At 33.4% G+C, this 22,508-nt stretch overlaps 1 protein-coding gene across 7 annotated transcripts in view; it reads right to left on the bottom strand.

The window, feature by feature from the left end:
• LOC126890378 (serine/threonine-protein kinase N) overlaps positions 1-22,034 on the bottom strand; it is a 176,817-nt gene extending 154,783 nt beyond the window's left edge. For 6 of the 7 annotated variants that reach the window (XM_050659253.1, XM_050659257.1, XM_050659255.1 and 3 more), the window contains exon 1: positions 6,752-6,903. In XM_050659253.1, the coding sequence (XP_050515210.1) occupies positions 6,752-6,799 (48 nt within the window). In that variant the 5' untranslated portion in view covers positions 6,800-6,903. Of the gene's footprint in view, positions 1-6,751; positions 6,904-21,715 lie in introns of those variants that run through there. The other variant, XM_050659254.1, reaches the window with a different exon arrangement.
• Positions 22,035-22,508: the final 474 nt, after the last annotated feature.

Below are 22,508 nucleotides of genomic sequence, written 5' to 3'. Positions count from 1 at the left end.
TGCCTGCAGCGGGTGTAATAAACGTCTTCCTCTGGAGTATTGTGGTAATTTATCATATAATTGGCTTAAACTCATTACTCGGGGGTTTTTGGGGTCGCTGAAAATGAATATGAGGTCGGCGAGAGTGCAAACTACTTGGTGCCTGCAGGTCGGCGAGAGTGTGCAAACTACCTGGTGCCTGCAGTGGGTGTAATAAACGTCTTCCTCTGGAGTAATGTGGTAATGTATCATCTAATTGGCTTAAACTCATTACTCGGGGGTTTTGGGTCGCTTAAAATGAATATGAGGTCGGCTAGAGTGTGCAAACTACCTGGTGCCTGCAGCAGGTGTAATAAACGTCTTCCTCTGGACTATTATGGTAATTTGTTAAATAATTGGTCCCAACTTGTTACTCGGGGGTCTTTGGGGTCACTGAAAATAAATATCGCAACGACTAAATTCTAATTTCATATCATTTAAAGCAGTTTGAATTAAGGCGCAAGTGGATGATATAGTTTTGCCTTGAGAGAAAATTACTAGGTACAGAATGTACTTAATGGCTATTGCCAAAAATAAAAAGATTGTCATTGGAAAAATTCTTTCATCTGTTGATGCAGTTAACCAGCATTTAAAAAGGGTATATTTACAAACACAAATTTGGCTGCATAGAGAGGACAGTAACATGAACCCAACTGATTGGGGATGCGAATTACAAAATATTGTATTAATTCCAGTTAGAATGACTCAGCCACCTGGTCCTCCAAACATTTTAAATTTAATATTCTGTAGTTGTAAGTCAGACTGCGACAACTCATGCGGGTGCAGGAAGCATGGGTTAGTTTGTAATTTAGCCTGCAAAAATTGGGCAGGTTCTGATTGCACAAATATTGCATTGGACTCGAAAGAGGAAGGCAATAATGAAGAAGAAGATGATAATGATGAAGAAAATGAATTTTAAAGATAAATTACGATAAATTTTGTATAATGAACTTTTTTAAACATAAATATATTGTAATAATAAAAATTTATGTTTATTTATAATAAAAACACCACCCTTTTCGATCACTATAGTTACGTCGAAGAAAATAGATTACCCCAAAAACCCCCGAGTAACGAGTTTAAACTAATTATATGATAAATTACCATAATACTCCAGAGGAAGACGTTTATTACACCCGATGCAGGCACCAGGTACTTTGCACACTCTCTCCGACCTCATATTCATTTTCAGCGACCCCAAAAACCCCCCGAGTTACAAGTTTGGGCCAATTATTTAACAAATTACGATAATACTCCAGAGGAAGACGTTTATTACACCCGCTGCAACAACCAGGTAGTTTGCACACTCTCGCCGACCTCATATTCGTTTTCAGCGACCCCAAAAACCCCCCAGTAAGAAAATTGAGTCAATTTTTCCCACTATTTACCGAAATGCATTTTTGAAATGAATTTTTCTTATGCACAAATGCAATTTGAGATTTCCTATTCATTACATTAGTTCACAAAATTTCCTGACATTCTCACGAATCCAACGCACCAATCCACATTAAAATCCGTCTTACTGCAAAAAAATCGACACTTCAATCCTTCAATGCCTCGACTAGTAGAAATTGCCTCGTTTGCACTTGTACCTACTCTACCTACCCGTTCGATTTTAAATGAGAGATCATTGAAAACATCACTCAAACACTATGTGTTTATAGCTTTGTTTAACAATAAAAAAATAAATTTTTAGCAATGCAAATACTTAAAACCGATATAATTTGACTTGAACTTTCAAATGCGGTAAGCAGAATTGCTATTTTTTTTTAATCAAAAGTTATTCGGGTTCAAAAATTGCAATTTTTAGATTGTTCAACCGCGTTTATCTCGAAAACTATGCATCCTACGAAAAAACTTGTAAGAACATTTTTTGCTTAGAATGACCCAAAAAATACAAGAAACTGTTTTGTTTTGCGAGAAATCGCTGTTATGTAATTCCTCGAGTTCTTTGTTTATAACAAATCGACCTCCGGATCAACTGTTACCCAAAAACTTCGTGTTCTACGGGTCAAAATATATAAAAAAAAACTTGGGTAAGTCCATCTGAATAAAGGAGGCCGTTGTACCCCCCCCCCTGGCGACAGGACTAACGTGTATTATTTGCTTTAGTTGTAAATTGAACTAAAATAACTAAACTAACTTTTGCATTCTAAAACAAAAATCTGCCTTATGTGGAAATACAGACGCGCAAAGGGGATATATTATTGGTCATAGGGCAAGAAATGTCTCAGAGGGGCATATCAGTGGTAGGTGTAACACAGGGCATTGTGTCAAACAACTATGCAAGGTATCAGGAACGCTTAAGAAGATACGAAGACAAAGTGGCCAAAAATATCAACCACTTGCCACAATCACTTAATTGTCAGAGAGTTAGAAGAGGCCCAAAAATTTCTCACCCTCAGCTCCAAAGGCAGCTTTTGGAAGCTACATGTGTTTCAGTTGAAACGATACGAAAAAGACTTCGTGTCCAAAACTGACTATACAGCAGAAGACAGTTACGGGTTTCAGAGTTATCCAGGCAGCCCTAGCCAGGAGTTATCCTAAATTGGTGTCTTCAACACCAAAACTAGAGCATTGGAAATGTGCAAAATGTGCCGTTTTCAGACGACCATGATTTGTGTAAAATCAGATGACCGACGAATTCGTGCACTTGGAAGCCGAGGAACACAAGTAAGAACAAAAACTGTGAAAAGGAGAGTGTCCTGTTTTGGGAAGCCATTTGGACGGTGAAAAAACTCCTTTAATCTCAATCCAACTAACTTTACCAGCTCGCAGGTGTATTGATTTTTTTGTAGAACCTGTAATTAGGTTCTCGAGAGGTGCAAAGGGAGAACATTTCATATTTTCATGCATGACAGTTTTCACCTTTACATTCTAGCAGTGTCTACAGACTTCCTTGAAACATAAGATATCACTGTTCTGGAGTGGCCTTATCTCATTCTCCGACCCTGGGGAGCATTTGTGGGCTTTGCTTAACTCTTAACCGTTTAGTGGCTCTATGGTGAAACCACCTGTACATAGTGTACATCATACGTTTGGCGCGCTCGTAACTGAATGAAAGTGAGGTTATTTATTGTTGTCAATAAATAAAGAACATTCTTCTACTGATAAAAGGTATGTATTATGTTAATTTGTTGATAAATAGATGTATTTATGTGGTACCGTATTGGGCCTTTATGAACTGCGTAGATAACTAAGTGAATTTTGATATTTTGATTGGAGGTTTCAATAGGTTTCACTACGTCAATCGGTAACTAATAGGTATGTTTTGTTACAGAATTTCAAAATGAACAGACGTCTTGATTTGAGTAAAATAACAAGTAATGACGCTTACGATTTACTAATTTAAGTTTTTTTTTTTTTTCATTTTTTTGACCTAACATTACTAAACTCATATTTAATTTTCAAACACTCAACAACTGGTACGGGAATGTATTCGAAAGAATTTAAATTTGCTGTGGCCACCTGGCTTGATTGGAGCAGAAATGCCTAAATTTGGAAGTAGAACCATGTACAAATCAAGCACCAGTAACAGGTTCAAAAACAAGTTCCTCTAGAAATAAGAAATGAGAATCCTCCAATTTGGCTTGTTGTGATGGCTAGTTAACTAGCTCTCTAACGTAAAAAACAGTACCTACAATGCATGCATTCAGCTTGCTTCTAATAGATAAGAGATTTGTTTTTAATTACTATGAGTATCTATTTTAAGTTATACTCCAAAGTATATCAAAAATTGAAAGAAAATACCTTCAAAAGCCCATTTTAACTGTTTTTATTTTAAAAAAGTTAGCAAAATTTTTTTCTGAAAGAACTTTCTTATGGAATTGACAAGTAAATAGTAAATGAATACAAAGTTATATATAATTATTTTTTTTTTAGATTAGTGAGCTTAGTGGTTTTCTTCGATTATCTCGGGAGCAACAAAATTGGATACACGCAAATTGTTAACCTAATTGAGGGTTTTAATTTGACACATACCTTGGTCTTGAAGGAGGATTATGTTTATTTTATTGGTAAGTATCGTATAAGTCGATCGGATAGCTCAGTGCGACTAGCGGCTGACTCGCACTTCACTTCGCCGCGCGCCGTGAGGAATGCGAGTTCAAGCCCAGCCAGGCCATCGAAAAAAAAAGGCTAACGTGTCAGTATAAAATTCTAAATATGAATCTGGCGCTTAGACTGGAATATGCGGGCGTCTGGTCGGCCTATGAGGGAGCAGTACTGCAGTACGTCAAGGGATAAGGGCTTGCGGCTCGGTGATACTCTCCCATAGATCCCTACCGGAAGGGCGTTGACGCCTAAAATACCGGTATATATATATATATATATATATATATATATATATATATATATATATATATATATATATATATATATATACAAGAATAAAAAAACCGCTAAACGCCGTAAAAATGAGTGGCGCATAGAATATTCCAGCTACAAAAGAGCTGATATGAATATTACGTGGCGCGAAAATGTATTTTCATTTTGTTGGAAAATAAAATTCTAGATCTATTTTGAAAGATTTTTTCCATAATATTTGCTAAATTTGAAGTAAAACGCGCCACAAAAGGGTAACTTTGATACAGCCATGTTTTTATTTTCACGGTGCCAGTAGATGGCGCATAAATCGTTTAATTTTCAATATTTTTTATGAAAATTGTTTTACATATACTTCTTTTTATAGTAAATGTTCATGCAAATTTTGAAAACAATTGGTACAGTACTTTTTATTTTAGAAATTCCCAAAAAAAGTATAAGAATTTCGTACTTTTACACTAGGATAGCCCCTTAATATTCGAGCTAATTTAATGACGCCATCGCTGCAGTGCAAAATTTTGCTTTCCAAATTGCATTAATTTAGAACCAATTCAAACATTAACCTTTTTATTATCTTTAATTTACCTATCTTAATTTATTTAACACAATATCAATATATTAAGAGGCTACAGTAGCGATCAACAGGTAGCAACAAACACGTTCCAAGATTGCGGCTCTAATTTTGAATATTTTTCGAGATATTTGGCACGAGAGCCCAATTTCGAAAATATGTTAGTACGTGGAAATTACTCTACAACTAAATAAAATATTGAAAAAAAGAGCCTGTACCGCCATTAAGAAGAAAAAAAAAAAAACTTTCTTCAAATAAACTTTTTTATCCCATGCCTAGATTTTGTGCAATCTTGGAACTACTAAAATTTTTTATTTCTAACAAGAAATCGAACATATTATAACTAAATAACTAATTAGGCAACATAGAGAAATTATCACTGTCATTTTGACAAACCTGCGTCAGATTTTCTCTAATCTGTTCTGCCATCTTTATCGATATCTGTTCAGTGCAGTAGTGTGTTAATTTAAGAATTCGTTTTTGTTGTTTCATAGGAAAGTGGTGTTAGTTAATTTATTATATATGGCCTCTTGGCCATATAAGTTGTTGGCCTCTTTGAAAGAATAGATTGTTGTTAATTGTGAGTTTTAGTTATATGTAGGTAGGAAAGTATATTTTACGTAAAAATATTTCGAATTCTAATGCGAGTATATAAAGTTTTAGGAGGATTTTTTATTCTAAAAATATTATCAATAGTTTAACAAAATGGAAAAAGTAAATCAAACGAAAAATAAAGTGATGAAACCTTCCAAGAAACAGTCCATTAAAAACCGTGCCAAAATTATGCAAAAATCGAAATTTGTTTCGCTTCACAACAAAAAATGATTATTTATTATTGTTTTATTATTAGATATTTCATGCAAATACCTTTCTAAATACCTATCTTAACATAAAATTTTCACCCATTTTGGTTTATTTTTATAAATATCTATTTATTAATAATAAAATCGTTTTCTATTACTTCCATTTAGCGCGACTATGATATTGTCAAAATATTAATCTTAGATAATGTCAAAGATTACCACTGTTGCCAAAGTTTATGATACTATCTCCCGAAGTTATATTTTGTTGCTACCTGTTGATCGCTACTGTTTACTCTTAATATCGAATGAACATTAACTGTAATCTTTATGATACAATTTTTTTCAGATGATACAGATATCCTGTCAATTTACTAAAAACCACCTTTTGTGAAGATCTTGTCATACCTCGTTGTCACCTATCATTTTAAATTAGTTGGACGTTGCCTCTCACCTAAGCACTATGTGCCTCATTCGAGCAAGGATGAAATACATCCACATGGTTTATCAATATCTTAATACATTGACTTAATGTCGCATTATTTGTAATATTATATATGCTAACAATGTAATTGAAAGGTTTGCACACTTTCTACCGTAGTTAGTTTCAAATACATTTACACTGGACGTAAGTAACAACATTTTCAAATTTTTGTCAAAATTTAACCCTTTGCTTCAAAATTAAGTGGTTTACTTATTTACACTGAAGATGGTCAGTTTAGACCGAAAACGTTTTGTGATTTTCCATTATCTTTTGGATAAATTTTAAAGACAGAAGTCTTTACTTCAATATTACATTGACTTATTTAAATACCTTACTTGTACATTTCATAAGTCCAGGCTGATTACTTAAATGTAACTTTAAAAAATAATTGTATTTAAACAGTCTTAACAGATAAAAAAAAGCACAATAAACCAAAACAGTATTATTTGGCCATAAATCCCTCAATCAGATATCATAATACCTACAAATATTTTATCATTTTTTAATCGCTAGCTACTACATTTAATCACTTCTAGAAAATATTTAAACACTAACTTCACTTTCGTCATCATCACTGCTGAAATGTGTACTACACCTCCACATTTTTCCCCATTAAAAAAACTTTGACAGTAGGAAATAGAAAAATCTTAAGGTCTTGAATAACACTTTTTGCATTTATTCACATTTATGGATTACCCTTCAATACAGTAGAGATAATGTTAATTATTCAAACCTGATAATAATATTTGAAGATGATAATCAGTGAAGATAACAGGAGAAACAAAATGCTTTACACCTTAATTACTGATTCATCTATATTTTTATCGATTGTAATATCATTTGCATGTATGTAGTATTTTTACACAAATCAAGACTTACACTTGTATAATATTTTAGAAGCATGGTTGTTAAGAATCCTTCAACATGTCAGCTTTTTTTTAAACAAATTTCCTATCAATAATAATTTACAAGTTACTTACTACTAAAATTACAATAATTTACAATTCATTACTAAACAGTACTATAAGTGAAAAAGCAGTAGAGCCATAATATGATCTATTCTGATACAATTAGTATCTCATTCCTTATGAGGTCACATGATTCAATTTTTTAATATGTACCGGGTGATCAGTTAAGGGTAGCGAGCGGCCATATCTCATAAGATATTGGTCGTATAGAATTGAGAAAAAAAAAATCATGGTAAAAGTCGCCAAGAGAAATTGCTGGAAATTATTTTCGAGTTTATCAAACGTCCGCTAGAGGGCGTAACAACCAACACAAAGTAGAAAAATGGGATTTTTATAGAATTTTGTCCAATGAAAGTTTATCGATGATATCATTTTCATATTAACAGACCATTTCCCTACATTTTTTGTCTAAAACGTTTTGTTCTATCTATCAAAATAAAGCGGTGGGGGAAGTTCAATTGTTTTTTTAAACAAACCAAGATTTCTTCCGTTTCTTTTGACCGATTTTAGAAAACTTAGGCTCATATGAAAGAGCATAATTTGCACTACAAAACTCTTATTTGGTTTTTAATTTTTGACGTTTTCTGTCGCCGCTAGATGGCGTTAACTGAAATGGTAGCAAATTTTTGAGTTTTTAAAAAAAAAACAAATGTAATGATATATTAATTTTTATATATTTTAAAAGAGGACAAATTTCTCTATAATTTAATGAAAATAATTTATTATCTACCTTTTTTTGAACCGTTGATATTGACCAAAATATAATTTTATTACATTAAAAAATGGCACGCCACTGTTTTTTATCAAAATAAAAATCAGTTTTGTAATCTCTTATTAGTTGCTAACAAAAAGAACCTCTTGACTTTTTTTCGTTAGACAAACGGTTTTGGATTGAAAAAATAAAATAGGTTTACATACTGATAATTATAAGGTTCAAAATTATTTTTAAATATTACATCTCACAATAATAAAATTATTACCTATTATTTTTATCATTAATAATTATTTAATTAGCGAGAGAATGCATTAGTTCATAATTTATTAATAATAATTATTATTATTTCATAAATTAAATTAAAAATCAAACTTAACTAACATCGCATTTAAGCGAAGCAGGCCATGATCTACGAAACTGAAAATAAAATGAAAGAAAACACCAAATTGTCAATCACGCTGATATTTATTTTGACAGTTCCTGCCATTGACATCTAATTTAATGTTATGTAAAAAGTATTTTTACAACAAATCATGCCTTTTACGAATGAAGAAGCCTTTGATATGTTGAGAATTTATTTTCAATGTTTTGAAAATGCGGCGATTGCTTCTAGGCAGTATGCACTGCGTTATCCCCTCCGTAGACGGCATTCGAGAATGGTTTTTCGTCGTTTAGCCTTACGTTTAAGGCAACATGGCCAAGTGCAACCAACTCCAACTTTGAGAAGAAATCGTAGAGTAAGAAGAGAAGATAACATTATAAATGTGTTGGCTTATATTCATGCAGACCCCCATTTAAGCATAAGAGAGATCTCCAGATATTTAGGAATATCCTATGGCTCAGTGCAAAAAATATTAATGGATTTTAAAATGCATCCGTATCACGTCGTGATTCATCAATCCTTAAAAGAGACTGACTTTGAACGTAGGCTCGATTACAGCTACTGGCTTAGAGACTTCATTAGGGAAAACCGTCTTATTTTGTCACAAATATTATGGACAGATGAAGCATCGTTTAGCAGTAATGGCAAGGTAAATCTGCATAACATGCATTACTGGTCGGACACTAATCCACACTGGTTACGTGAAGATTATCAGCAGGGTCGATGGAGCGTTAACGTCTGGTGCGGTGTTATTAATGGTACTATTATCGGTCCGCACATATTTAATGGCAATCTAACCGGTGACATGTATTTGAACTTTTTATTGAACGATTTACCAGGACTCTTAGAAAACGTGCCTTTAGAAGTAAGAAGAAACATGTGATTTCAACAAGACGGATGCCCGGCACATTATTCTCGAAATGTGCAAGATTTTATGAACAGGCATTTTCCTAACCGTTGGATTGGTAGAGGCAGCCTATTTTTCTGGCCACCACGGTCCCCTGATTTAACCTGCCTTGATTTTTATCTATGGGGCCGAATAAAGGATTTAGTGTATAAAACTCGACCAACTACTCGAGAAGACATGATAGTCCGAATTCAAAACGCGATAAATATTATACCAAGAGCGGAAATTGAGGCAGCTGTCAACTCCACCCAGAAGAGATTGGACCAGTGCATTCAAAATAACGGACAACATTTTGAACATTTACGACAAAATTATTAATTTAGTTTTAACGTTTATTTTTAAAGTTCTGTGTTCTTGTTTTTAGTGTTACTGCTCTTGCTGTTGTTGGACAGTTTTATTAAGATTTTTTTCCAAATATGTAAATTAGTATGTTTCGAGATATGGGCGCCCCATGTAAACATATCTTATTTTTTCAATCCAAAACCGTTTGTCTAACGAAAAAAAGTCAAGAGGTTCTTTTTGTTAGCAACTCATAAGAGATTATGAAACTGATTTTTATTTTGATAAAAAACAGTGGCGTGACATTTTTTAATGTAATAAAATTATATTTTGGTCAATATCAACGGTTCAAAAAAAGGTAGATAATAAATTATTTTCATTAAATTATAGAGAAATTTATCCTCTTTTAAAATATATAAAAATTAATATATCATTACATTTGTTTTTTTTGAAAAAAGCTCAAAAATTTGCTACCATTTCAGTTAACGCCATCTAGCGGCGACAGCAAACGTCAAAAATTAAAAACCAAATAAGCGTTTTGTAGTGCAAATTATGCTCTTTTATATGAGCCTAAGTTTGCTAAAATCGGTCAAAAGAAACGGAAGAAATCTTGGTTTGTTTAAAAAAACAATTGAACTTCTCCCACCGCTTTATTTTGATAGATAGAACAAAACGTTTTAGACAAAAAATGTAGGGAAATGGTCTGTTAATATGAAAATGATATCATCGATAAACTTTCATTAGACAAAATTCTATGAAAATCGCATTTTTCTACTATGTGTTGGTTGTTACGCCCTCTAGCGGACGTTTGACAAACTCGAAAATAATTTCCAGCAATTTCTCTTGGCGACTTTTATCATGATTTTTTTTTCTCAATTCTATACGACCAATATCTTATGAGATATGGCCGCTCGCTACCCTTAACTGATCACCCGGTACAGCTGGTTCCTAAAAAAACTGATACGACTCTTAGTAAGATTTGATCATTTTGAGCAGAGCAGTGTATGATTGGTCTGACATTATATTATATTTATTATGACAGACAAATAATAAAATAAACAAACAAACAGCCATTTTTTGAGGTTGAAGTTATCTGACAATTTTTAAGATTTGGCAGTGACAGTGACAGTATGTAAATAATAAGTTTATCCTTCAAAATATAATAAATTAGATATAATTAAACTCATATTCATTATATCACACCTCATCAAAAGCTTTTTACAAGAACATAGTCAGAGATTTTGATATGGCTTAGAGCCAGACTACATCAAGATCGCCTATAAATCGTGCTGGTAACTGCCTTGCAGAGAGACCAAAAACAAAAAGAAGAAGAAGAAGAAAATACACTGCTCAATTTTCTACAAATTACGCTTTAAGAGTCGTATCAGTTTTTTTTAGAACCAGCTGTACATCTGTGTCATCTGACTTTAACTTTGCTTGGAGAAACAGGGATGTAAGGTTTACTCTGAACCGATCAACTTAAATTTAGAGACACCACAGGGGAGCGTCTTGGGGCCTTTTCTCTTTTTGGTCTATATATAAATGATACGCCAAATGTGGTAGTTAGTGCTTCCTCAAACCTCCTAAATTTCGCTGATGATTCAAATGTGCTGTTCTGGGAAAAACATTAGAAACACTCCTCAATGTGACAGAACAAACTCTGAGCAAGGCTGAACAGTGGTTCAGTGGAAATAGGCTATTGCTTAATACTGATAAGACAGTTTTTGTTTACTTTAGAACCAGCCAGTCACGAGATTGCCAGTGTTAAATACAGTCAATTTTCTATCACAAAATACAGAACCTGCTAGATCAGTAAGGTTTCTTGGTCTTTATATTGACCAGACCCTGAATTGAAGGGAACAAATACAAAATACGACAAAAAACTAAATAGAGCCTGCTACTCATTAAGAGTATTGAAAAGCTATCTAGCCCAGGGAATCATATTATGCAAATTTTATTCTATTATGCGATATGGAATAATCTTCGGGGGTGCTGCAGTGGATAGCTCAATTGTCTTCATAGTCCAAAAAAAGGCAATCCGGGTGATCTTAGGAGAATGCTGTAGAAGCCAATTCAAATCACTCAATATACTCACTTTGTCAACCATCTACATTCTACATAATATGAATGTATTACGTTCTTCTTTAAAAATGTTATCGCCTGCTTCCAAATCATAAATATAATACAAGAAGCCTTAGTTTGAATTTCCTGCTTCTCAGATTGTCTCTGAGAGAAGTACTTTGAATGAGTGTGTTAAATTTTAGAATAGTATACCACCTGACATTCAACAGGAAACAAGATATAAAACTTTTAAAAGAAAGGTTTTTCAACACCTGGTTAACATTGAGCCCTTTACTGTGGCAGAGTGCTTGGCCTATCAGCCTTGATCAGCATATTTAATTTGTACTGTTAGTCCAGTCTGTATGCTCTCCCCATTAGGTAAATTATTCCGATTCGTTAAGAGATCCTTATAACAAATCCACAGGATGCCAGGCAGGCGGTACCGTGGTCGGAAAATTGTTTAGGTATCATAATTTTTCTCAAATTTCTACAAATGAAATATATAATGTAATATGTCACATGGCTAGAAATAATTTGCTGCCAAAATAAATCGATTAGTTTAAATTTGAAGTTACGATTGCAATTTATTATGAATTATTGTCAAAAGTGACAGTTTTTAGTATCTATAGCTTGGACTATAATAATCTTAAATGGCAATGTATTCATAGACATATTATTAAGGGTAGACAGGGAATCCAGAGCAAAAAGTCGATCAGTGATCTATCTATCTCTTTTATCCAAGCGATCCCACGCATGTGACAGACAAAGATGGCTAGACCACTCAATCCATAATATGGTCGTTACACCTCGATGCTCAGAGCGGCCCATACTTTGCCTACTCTACTAGTTAGAATTAGAATGTATTACAGTGAGGTATCTAAATGATGTTGAGATAAATCAAAAGATATCGATTGTAATTGATTGTAGGTACTTTTGACATAGAATAATCACCCGTTTTTGAAATTTAAAAAATTATTTTTTTAAATTGTCCGACTGCGAAACCTATCCCTTTTTTTTTGACAACAGTCATTCTTTGTCGGAAAGCTATTTATCATCAGCATTTTTGTGTATATCTTACAAGTTTAGAATGTCGGTCTACGAAAATTCCCATTAATTTTGTGGGACAGAACTTCCAATTTATTTTTTAACCTTTCATTAAACTCTCAAGCAAAAATCAGACTGCTATTTATGACCTACATAATTCCTGTGATGTGACATGTTTATTTATTTATTTATTTTTTTATGGGCAAGCCCTATTCAGATATAAATGTTACAGTGTTCTAAATTATCATAATATAACAACAAAGTGGTTTGAGAAAAAATAATTCTATGAGTAGTACAGTTACAAAAAAGAAAAAAATAATAATAGGTCTGGATCCCGCGTATGAAAAAAAAGTTGATTAATTGCAAGCTGAAAATTTGTTAATAGCTTAAGGGTGTCTAGTCGGATAAACTTTGATATATGGGAACACTGGAACAGGGGCAGTTTTAATTGTGGAACAGTTTAAAAATTTGGAACGGTCAGACCATGAAAACAGCACATTTTTATTTTGTCTGACAGAACAGACTTAAACTCTCCGAACAGAGATTAAACTCTCATGCAAAAATCAGACTGCTATTTATCACCTGTCATAATTCCTGTCATTTGACATATTCTACATGTTCCACTCATTAAAACGCCCATTTGGTGATAAATAGCAGTCTGATTTTTGCATGAGAGTTTAATCTCTGTTCGGAGAGTTTAAGTCTGTTCTGTCGGACAAAATACATGTACTGTTTTCGTGGTCTGACCGTCCCAAATTTTTAACCTGTTCCACAATTAAAACTTCCCCTGTTCCAGTGTTCCCATATATCAAAGTTTGTCCGACTAGACCCCCTTAAGCTATTAACAAATTTTCGGCTTGCTATTAATCAATTTTTTTTTCATACGCGGGATCCAGACCTATAAGATAACATATTGGTCAGTACAATTACAAACAAAAGACAACACATAAATCAATTCAGAAATTGTTTTTCCCATTGATTTTACAATTCAGAAATGTTCCAAGGTATAACAGTTTTGAGTTATCTAATACATACAGGTCATGTAACACTAATCACAATACAAAAGCTCTGGCCGAAAGTATTAAAAAGTTAAAAAGTTAGGGAAGAAATATGATTTTTAAAGCGGGAAACTGATATATTAAAAATTTCGAGGTTATTTAATGATGTTGTTCTGAAGCTATTTTCTTGTGGCATTTTTACAATTTTAACTATTTAGAATGGGAAATAAGCCACAATATTATTAAAAAATGATTTTTATTAACTTTTTATAACGTACCTCAAATTAAATAAATTATTAGAAGAATTTTTTTACTAAGCAACAACATTTTTGTTTATATTAATAGTATTTTGTATTTTGACAACGACACCCGATTTGGGCGTCGAAACGTTAATAAAAATAATTTTTTAATAATATTGTGGCTTATTTCCCATTCTAAATAGTTAAAAGTTATTTAATGAGTTAGCTAATCGAAGAGTTCTAGGAATAAATGTGTTGTAAGAATAATTGAATCTATGAAAAGAAACATAAAAAGTTGGCACCTGCCTAGTTGAACGACTGGGGACAAATAGAGATATTTTGGAGAGAAGCTCGGGGCAGTTACACAGCCCGTTGATAATTTTAAATAAAATTATTAAGTCTCTTTGTTTTCTGCGTACCTCAAGAGGAGGTAAGTTCAATATGCGCTCTAATGCAGAATAGTCGTAGTATACATGCATCTTAGTGGTAGTATATCTCAGAAAATTGTGTTGGACAGCCTCAAGTTTCAGTTTATGAGTAAAGTAATAGAGGGACCAAATTGTGGAACAGTAATCAAAATGAGATCTAACCAGGGAGAAATAAAGGGATTTAATAGCTGAGATGTTAGTAAAGTCTCTGGTGGTTCTTTTTATAAAGCCAAGCATCTTCATAGACTTCTGTATTGTACTGGAAATGTGTGATTTATAGCTAAGGGCTGACTCAAGGATCACACCTAGATCCTTAGTTTCAGAGGCAGAATGTAAGGTCGCGATCTTTGCATAAGATAGCTCTTGAGCCACTTCAATATAAGGCCATCAACTCTGTATAAATAAAGTTTATGAATCAAGAGCTCATGATTAACTTTGTCGAAAGCTTTGGAAAAGTCAGTATACACAGAGTCAACTTATAAACCCCTCTCAAGAGCATCTGTCAAAAAATCAACAATGTTATGAGACCCAATTCTGCTGATTTTTTTGGATGTAAGTCCAAATTGTTGGGCCCCTATAATTGGCGAGCAGTCATAACATAAATAATCGGAAATAATGCTCTCAAAAACTTTAGGAATAGCACTAAGAATAGAAATGGGATGATAGTTACCTATATCCGAATTTCGACCTGATTTATATATTGGAGTGACATAAGAGTTTTTCCAGTAGTCTGGAAATTCCCCTGTTAATAGAGACTTATTAAATATATATAAAAAGTGGGCGCGATAGAATGAAGCTGAATGTTTTAAGGAGAGTAGGGGGAATTCCATCAGGACCAGGACCTTTGTTGGTATTAAGTTCAGACAGTGTTTCGTAGATTTTTGAAATTTCAATGTGATAATTAGACACATTAACCAAAGGTGAAATCTGGGTTACATGCGGATGTAAGGATTGGTTTGTATAGACGGAAGAGAATTGGTTAGCAAAAAGATTAGCAATATCAGTTCCATTGAAGGCAGTACAATCTCCAAGAGTCATTGTATTAGGTATAGCATTATTTTCCTTTTTACTACTTATAAATTTCCAAAAGGATTTAACGTCATTAATAATAGAATGTTTGAAAATTTACATCTAGTTCTTAAGTTACTAAATGCTGCATAACTTTCTGGACACCTTGTGCTCTTTTTATATCTTGTGAGCTGATTTCTTTTCGTGAAGCAACTTCTTCAGCTCAGAGGAGTGCCAGCATGGATATTTCTTATCACAGATTTTTTTTAGCGGAACAAAACGATCAATGATGGAATAAAAAATGTCGTAAAATACAGAAACCATGTCAGAGAGCTCTATTCCTTGAAGTGCACCATCCCAATTAAAATTGCTTCGAGGGAAAAATTAATTGCTGCATAGTCAGCATGAACAAAGTCATAATAATACTCTTCAACAGGTGAATGATCATTTGTGATTTTGAGTGGCAAACTGCATTCAAGCGGATGATGATGTGTGTCCACTGGAATTAAAGTGTCGATAGCCATCAATACCCAATGGAGATAAAATGAGATCAAGCGTAACTCCTCTATCGTTGGTTATTTCGTTGGTCTGGAAAAGATTGAAAAAAGCACAGATAGTGGATATAGTTTCAATAGAATCAGCTTCGGATTGTGTAGCTGTAGGCTGAGGAGAAGCAACAGAACAATAATCATCGACATCCCAAACTGCAGATGGAAGATTAAAATCACCAATAGAAAAAGGTTTGCTCTATGGTATTGCTCGCTTATAGTGATAAGCTGTTCAAAGTACAATTGGTATAAAGTAGCTATAGATTTAGGTGGAAAATATACAGTACCGATTATAGATTTGTTATTAAAGAGAACAAACAACTGTTCAATCGAAGGATCAGACTGAATTTGATAAGAAGGAATTGAGTTCTTAATGGCAATTAATACTCCCCCACCTCTACTGAAGACACTGGAGTCCTTAGAGCGGTCGGTTCTGTAGATATTGCAGTTGAGAAGCCCAAGTTCAGCATCCGTAATTTCAGGTGTGTTCCAGGTTTCAGTTAAGATAATGATATCATAGGCACAATTGCTGACATTCCAGCTGAGGTCAGACAGTTTAGTTCTTAGTCCTCTAACATTTTGGTAATAAAGTAAAGGGCTGCCCGGTTTTAGTTTTTTTTACAGATTTTCGGTGTATTGTTGAAATATTTAATAGTTAAATTCTGCTCACCAGCCTGTTGACAAACTGTAAGTTCATTTTTCACTGAATCAAGTTGCTTTTTCTGATAGGGAGTTTGATCAGATAGGAAAAATATTTTATTTGCCTGGCCTAATTTAACTTTGTTTCTTAAGATTTAATGCACTTTGTGAGCCGAGGAAAGAATGACTTTAATTGGTCTATGTCCGTTTTTATTCTTCTTCCCAAAACAAAAGATATGTTTACTGTTGACACTTATCACACCTTCACTCGCTCCAGATAAAAGTGTTTTTATTTGATTAATATCCTCAGTTAAAGTTGATGGTTCTGGGAGATTGAAGATATGTAAATTATTTGACCTTTTTTGGCGTTCGTGTAGCTCGTTTATGATGTTGTCGGTTATTGAATAGTTACTCGTCTTATCTTTTAGCATCTGGATTTCAGCTTTGAGTAAGGTGACTTCGCACTTCAGGTTTTCAACTTCTCTTAGAATTTTGAGCACACTTTTGAATGACAGTCGTCAATCAGAACAAAAGTAGAACAATGTTCTCTTCTGGATTACAGCAGCTCGAAGTTCAGAAGCACTTAAGCCAGTACATCCGTCGGTCGGATGAAGAATAATATGACAGCTGTCACAAGCCACTGATTTATCACTGATATCTACATTGCACTTTGAACCAGGCCCGGCCCTAGGGATTTTGCTGCCCTGGGCAAGATCGGCGACCGCCGCCCCCACCCTTGGTAGACTCAAAAACTCAAAAATTTTATGTTCATGTCGTTTCAAATTTCACTATGGCTCTTAATTTGCTGCAATCTGTTACTTAATGCATTAACGGTTGTGTCTATAATTTTTAAATAGAAATCAACTGTATATCGTGTCTCTGGATCCAGGTCAATAATTTCATCTTCAGCCTCATCGCTAAATTGTCTTTTCACTTTTCTCTTTCTTGCTATTACTGTGCCTCCGATTTTCGGGTTCTCGATTTCTAACTCTTTTGCGTCTGTCAAATAGCCCTGGAATTTTAAATCACTTCCATGAGATTTTAAATTGATACACTCTCATATCAATACTCTGCAGTGATTTGCTGACTACGTTGATGTGAAGTAAAATGTCATGCCATATTACCACGTAGAGCAAAGAAAAGTAAAATAACGGAATTGATTTGACAACAGCTTGCCTTATGAGCAACCATTTTATCGTTGTTATTATTGACACTGATTTCTACAAGAGCATCGTAGATTTCTTCAATTTGGTATCTGATGTGAGTAATTGCATCAATTCTACTTTCCCATGCCATATAGTTTCGGACAAATTCTTCAATGTTGGGGTAGGCTAGAAATATGATTTTTCAGTATAGCCCAACGATGAATAGATGCTGAGAAAAAATTGTAAATTTTTGTCACCAAGGAAAAGGAAGAAACTGCAAACTGAGGGGCTTTAAAAGCATCGTTCACGACTAAGTTAAGTGAATGGCTAGAACATTGTACAAAAAATGCTCTAGGATTCATTTTCAAAATTTTGTTTTGAACTCCCAAGTTCTTCCCTTTCATCTTTGCAAATTATCATATTCTTGTCCTCTCATATCTTGCAATGGTATTCCCAGTTCATTCAGTTTTTGCAAAATATCTTCTGTAAATCACAACCTGTGGATTCAGGTACAGGCACAAATCAAAGATATGCAATTTTAAAACTTTGTGAAAAGTAACCTATATCGACAAAACGTACAACAATAGTTATCTGTTCAATTCCAGGAATATCAAGTGTACAATCTAAAATTATGCCATAATACTTTGCTGATTTCAGAAAGTTTTTAATTTTGATTTGGTCATGAAGGAGCTGAATAATTTCGTTTTGATTACGTTTTCTCAAGTAGTAACGCTGCTTGTTACTACCATTCGTTGTTCTCCTAATGTGCTTTTGTAAAACAGAATCAAGTTTTCTAAAAAGCTCAACAAGCTTTAAAAAATTACCATTGTTGTGATGACAAATTTCATCAGAATCGCCCCTCACTATTCTGATCCCACTATTCTTATGTGATGAAGAAGAAGGCGACATTGTCTATCTTCCGTCGAATGAAGCTTGAAATTGTTGTTTCACTTATTTAATTCTCGTTTTTACAGTTGCGTTTTTGCTGCTATTTCTTCAATTTTAAAAATTGGCTGTCCTCTAAAATTTGCCGCCCCAAAATTTGCCGCCCTGGGCAGCCGCCCAGTTCGCCCACCCCTGGGGCCGGGCCTGCTTTGAACACTTATTTGCATCCATAATGCCAATTTTACTGGGCTAATATAATGTGAGTAGATTGGTGCTAATATTCCTGGACTAATAAACCTCTCACCTCAATTAAGTTCTTATCAGTTGGCACTTTTTTGGCTTAATTAGTAGCTTTTTATAAGGAGTATACACAATAGATGAAATAATATTATCAAAGGTTGATTAGACTTGCAGACAAAAACAAAAAAATTAATTACTTCAATTAATGTAGATGCATTTGAAGAACAATACACAAAAAGAACGAAAATTTTGGATAAGTTTAAACCACTTTAAATCCAATAATTCGAGCAGAGATCAAAAAACACTGTTTAACTTTACTAATGAATGACTTCTACATGTTGGACTCATTAAAATGCCCAACATTTTTGACAAGCATTTTTTCATATATTAGATTGGCTATTAAATAAACTTAAAAACAACTTGTTATTTTTTACAATCATAAACGTGTCAGGACGACACGTTTATCATGCTCCACAATTAAAACTTCCCCTGTTCCAGTGTTCCCATATATCAAGGTTTGTCCGACTAGACACTGTTAAGCAATTAACAAATTTTCAGCTTGCTATTAATAAACATTTCTTTCTTACGCGCGATTCATATCTAATAGACATCTACATAATTTCTATTGCTGTAATGCGACAACGTCGACAGACAACATTTTTAAAATAAAAAACTTATTGTTTCCATAAACTATACGCACTAAAATAAATTCAGCATTTTCCCTATTCTACTTTGCAAAATTCATATAGTGTCACAACACTTGCTTATACATTTGACGCACTGTCCGTCAACGTGTTAACATTGTATACAATTTCAGTTTAAAGTATTATTGTTCATGATGTAGATAGAAGTCTATGGTTTTAACAAGGAATTGAAAGATGGATTAGAAAAATAGTTTTAATTGGAATTACAGTTACAAGGTAAAAAATTTTTTGACCTGAGAGACCACAGACATTCGGATACAATAAGCGTGTCTTTGTAAAGACAATGAAGTCGACTTTACTAAGTAACAAGACATTTTCTCAACACACACACTACACATTACTCCCCTGAGCTATCGATAAACTATAATCTGATTGCGACTGGCTGAATTATTAAAGTCTATGCCAGTGATGAGGAAACTTTTTCTTTCGCATGCCAATATTTACTAAAGAAATATATGGCAGACCAGCTGTTTCATTTTTAACGATTTAAATACAAAAGCAATCGTAGGTAACTAAATTAAAATTTTATGTTAGCTGTGAAGTAGAAGGTAGAGCAAAATCAAACTTTGTGGGGATATGTGACATGTGGAACTGTTTTTGTTTTTGCATGATTTTTATCCTAGATATAGCCTTATAAAATTCCAATTTGCTGCTATTAAGAAAAAGTTGCTTCAAACGGGTGTTGCATTGCATATCTATTCTATTAGTTCAAGTCGAAGGTTGGCAGGCATTTCATCGACATTGACATTATAAGGCATGGCCTAGTATATTATGCAACAAGCATTTAATGATGGTCATTATGAAGCGAGTATCACGGATACAAAATGAGCCGCATAGCAGTGAGTTTCGTATAGAATACGAGCTTCATATTGATAATTAAATGCAAGTTGTACACACATTTTTTCTATGATCATTCACAACAAAAAATATATTCAAATTTATTAATTTTGTACCACAAACTGTCTAATTTTTTAATTAAGACAGTTTGTTTACATATTGAGAACTCTCAAAGCTTATGTATTTGACTCGCTATTGGTCACTGCGCATGTGCCCCCTTCATTGTAAATGCCATATCTTGATTTGATTGGTTAAAAATCTGTATTGTAATGAAAATCTGTATCATAATGAAGTTCATTATGATACAGGTAGTGAAATCATAATTGATACTGATATTAAAGTATGAGAAGGTTGGTTCACTTTCCTTAAAATCTACAAATCTCTTCTCAAATTCCTCATGCAGTTTCTTCAGTTGTTGAGCTAAGATTTGCAAGTTTTCTTCTGAGACAAGTGTCATACTGCCCATACTGGGGAAATGGATGAGTTCATTTTTCTCTATAGGTACATCTAAAAAATAATTTAAGCTGCGTGTGAAGGCTTTTAAATGGCCCCAAAGCTCATCTGAGAATTGAATCGGAATATTTAATTTCTTTAGGTGTGACAGCAAAAAAAGTTGTAAAAAATTCGAATTCAGGAAGCCAATTTTCGGCAGACATTTAAATTTTTATTTAAGATCATATCATCAAGGGCCGGATTTTACCACTTAGTGGGCCCAAGATGGCCTGCGGGCCATAGTTTCCCCATCGTTGGTCTATCCAGTTAAAAAACATTTAAATTGAAAGTGTCAAATTTGTTTTCTCTTTTACAACACATGCATTGAATTATGCATTTTCTAATGATATCTAAAATATACCACTTGCAAATTTAACAATGTACAATTGATTTGTTCACAGTACAATAAACAATTATTTCTTCATGTAAGTAAATGTTACCAAGCATTGTTTCAGTCTCTTGCTCCAGCAATTGTAGGTAATTAAAGACCTCTTAAAAAGAAAGTAGAGAGATTAAATTACCATTCTCAAGAACTACATGTCAAATTCAGAAGTGATTCAAAAAGTACATGCCTATATAGACTACTTGAATTTAACTATTTAAATTACTGGAATTAACAACACATTAACCAATTAAATAAAAAATCTAGGACATGTCCATTTTTGGTCTAAAATATCAATGTCAACTTAACAACTTGTGGAAGGAAAAAACACTTTTCATGAGATAAAAATATATGCAATTTGATAAAGTTTGCCTACAATAAACTCTCTTGGTCGTGTCTCAATAAACAAGTTGAGTTCTCAATTCTCCCTAGCTAAACTAGTCAATTTGTATGAAAGATAACCTGCAATAAATGGATTAAATATATAATTAGCCTCTCGTGACTGAAGGAGGTACATCCTTGAAACTGCGGATATAGATATTTAACTCTGAACCAACTGTAAAAACCCTGTTATACGCCCAGATTTAGTAAAAACAATCCCAAATAGTTATTTTTTACCTGGTAATAAGAATCAGCCATTTTGAATCCAAATTTTACATCACTAAATTCACAAAATATCTTCCTATTATTTTTTTCCAACTTATTCAAACACTTCGGGTCTTATCCATCTTCATAACGTTGATCTTAATGCACATACACTTAATAATACTCTATAATTATTATCAAAAAATTTTCAGTTTTTATTATTGTAAGAATACTGTATTTACAAATTTGGCAGGCAGAGACATTTTTATATTTATTCACAATCACAAATCACAACAATCCAACCAAATTATTAAAAAGTTGGTTCGTTTCGTTTGGAGGCCAGAGAGAATAAATACGTTGTTTTCGTCTAACCCACATTACCTCTTTTTTATCTCTGTTTAAAGTAACAAACCAAACACTGACATTTTTTATTGTATTGATATAAGTGTACAGGGTGAGCCAAATATTTCAGTGTAATTTGATTCACATACACCATCACCATCAAAGAAATAAACAAACCAAGACACGCACTCCCGAATTATAATTTACAATGTATATACATTGTAAATCCCAAATCATAATTTTCAAAGTTTGTACATTGTAAATTATGATTCGGGAGTGCTCCTAGTGGAATTTAACGTGTCTTGTTTTGCAGGGCCCCCGCTACCATATGTGCAAAGTGTGCAATGCACACGGGCGCCGTCCTTAAGGGGCGCCAAAACCGAGGGTCAAAAAGTGCAAAAAATTTACAAAAAAAAAATAAAAAAGCAAAAATTAATTTTAAAATAAAGGTTGAGAAATTATAAATAGTTCAGCTTTATTTTGT

Source organism: Diabrotica virgifera, chromosome 8 (assembly GCF_917563875.1).
Source record: "Diabrotica virgifera virgifera chromosome 8, PGI_DIABVI_V3a".
NCBI lineage: Eukaryota > Metazoa > Arthropoda > Insecta > Coleoptera > Chrysomelidae > Diabrotica > Diabrotica virgifera.
Note: the sequence above shows the minus strand (reverse complement) of the source record. Positions and strands in the feature narration are given on the sequence as shown.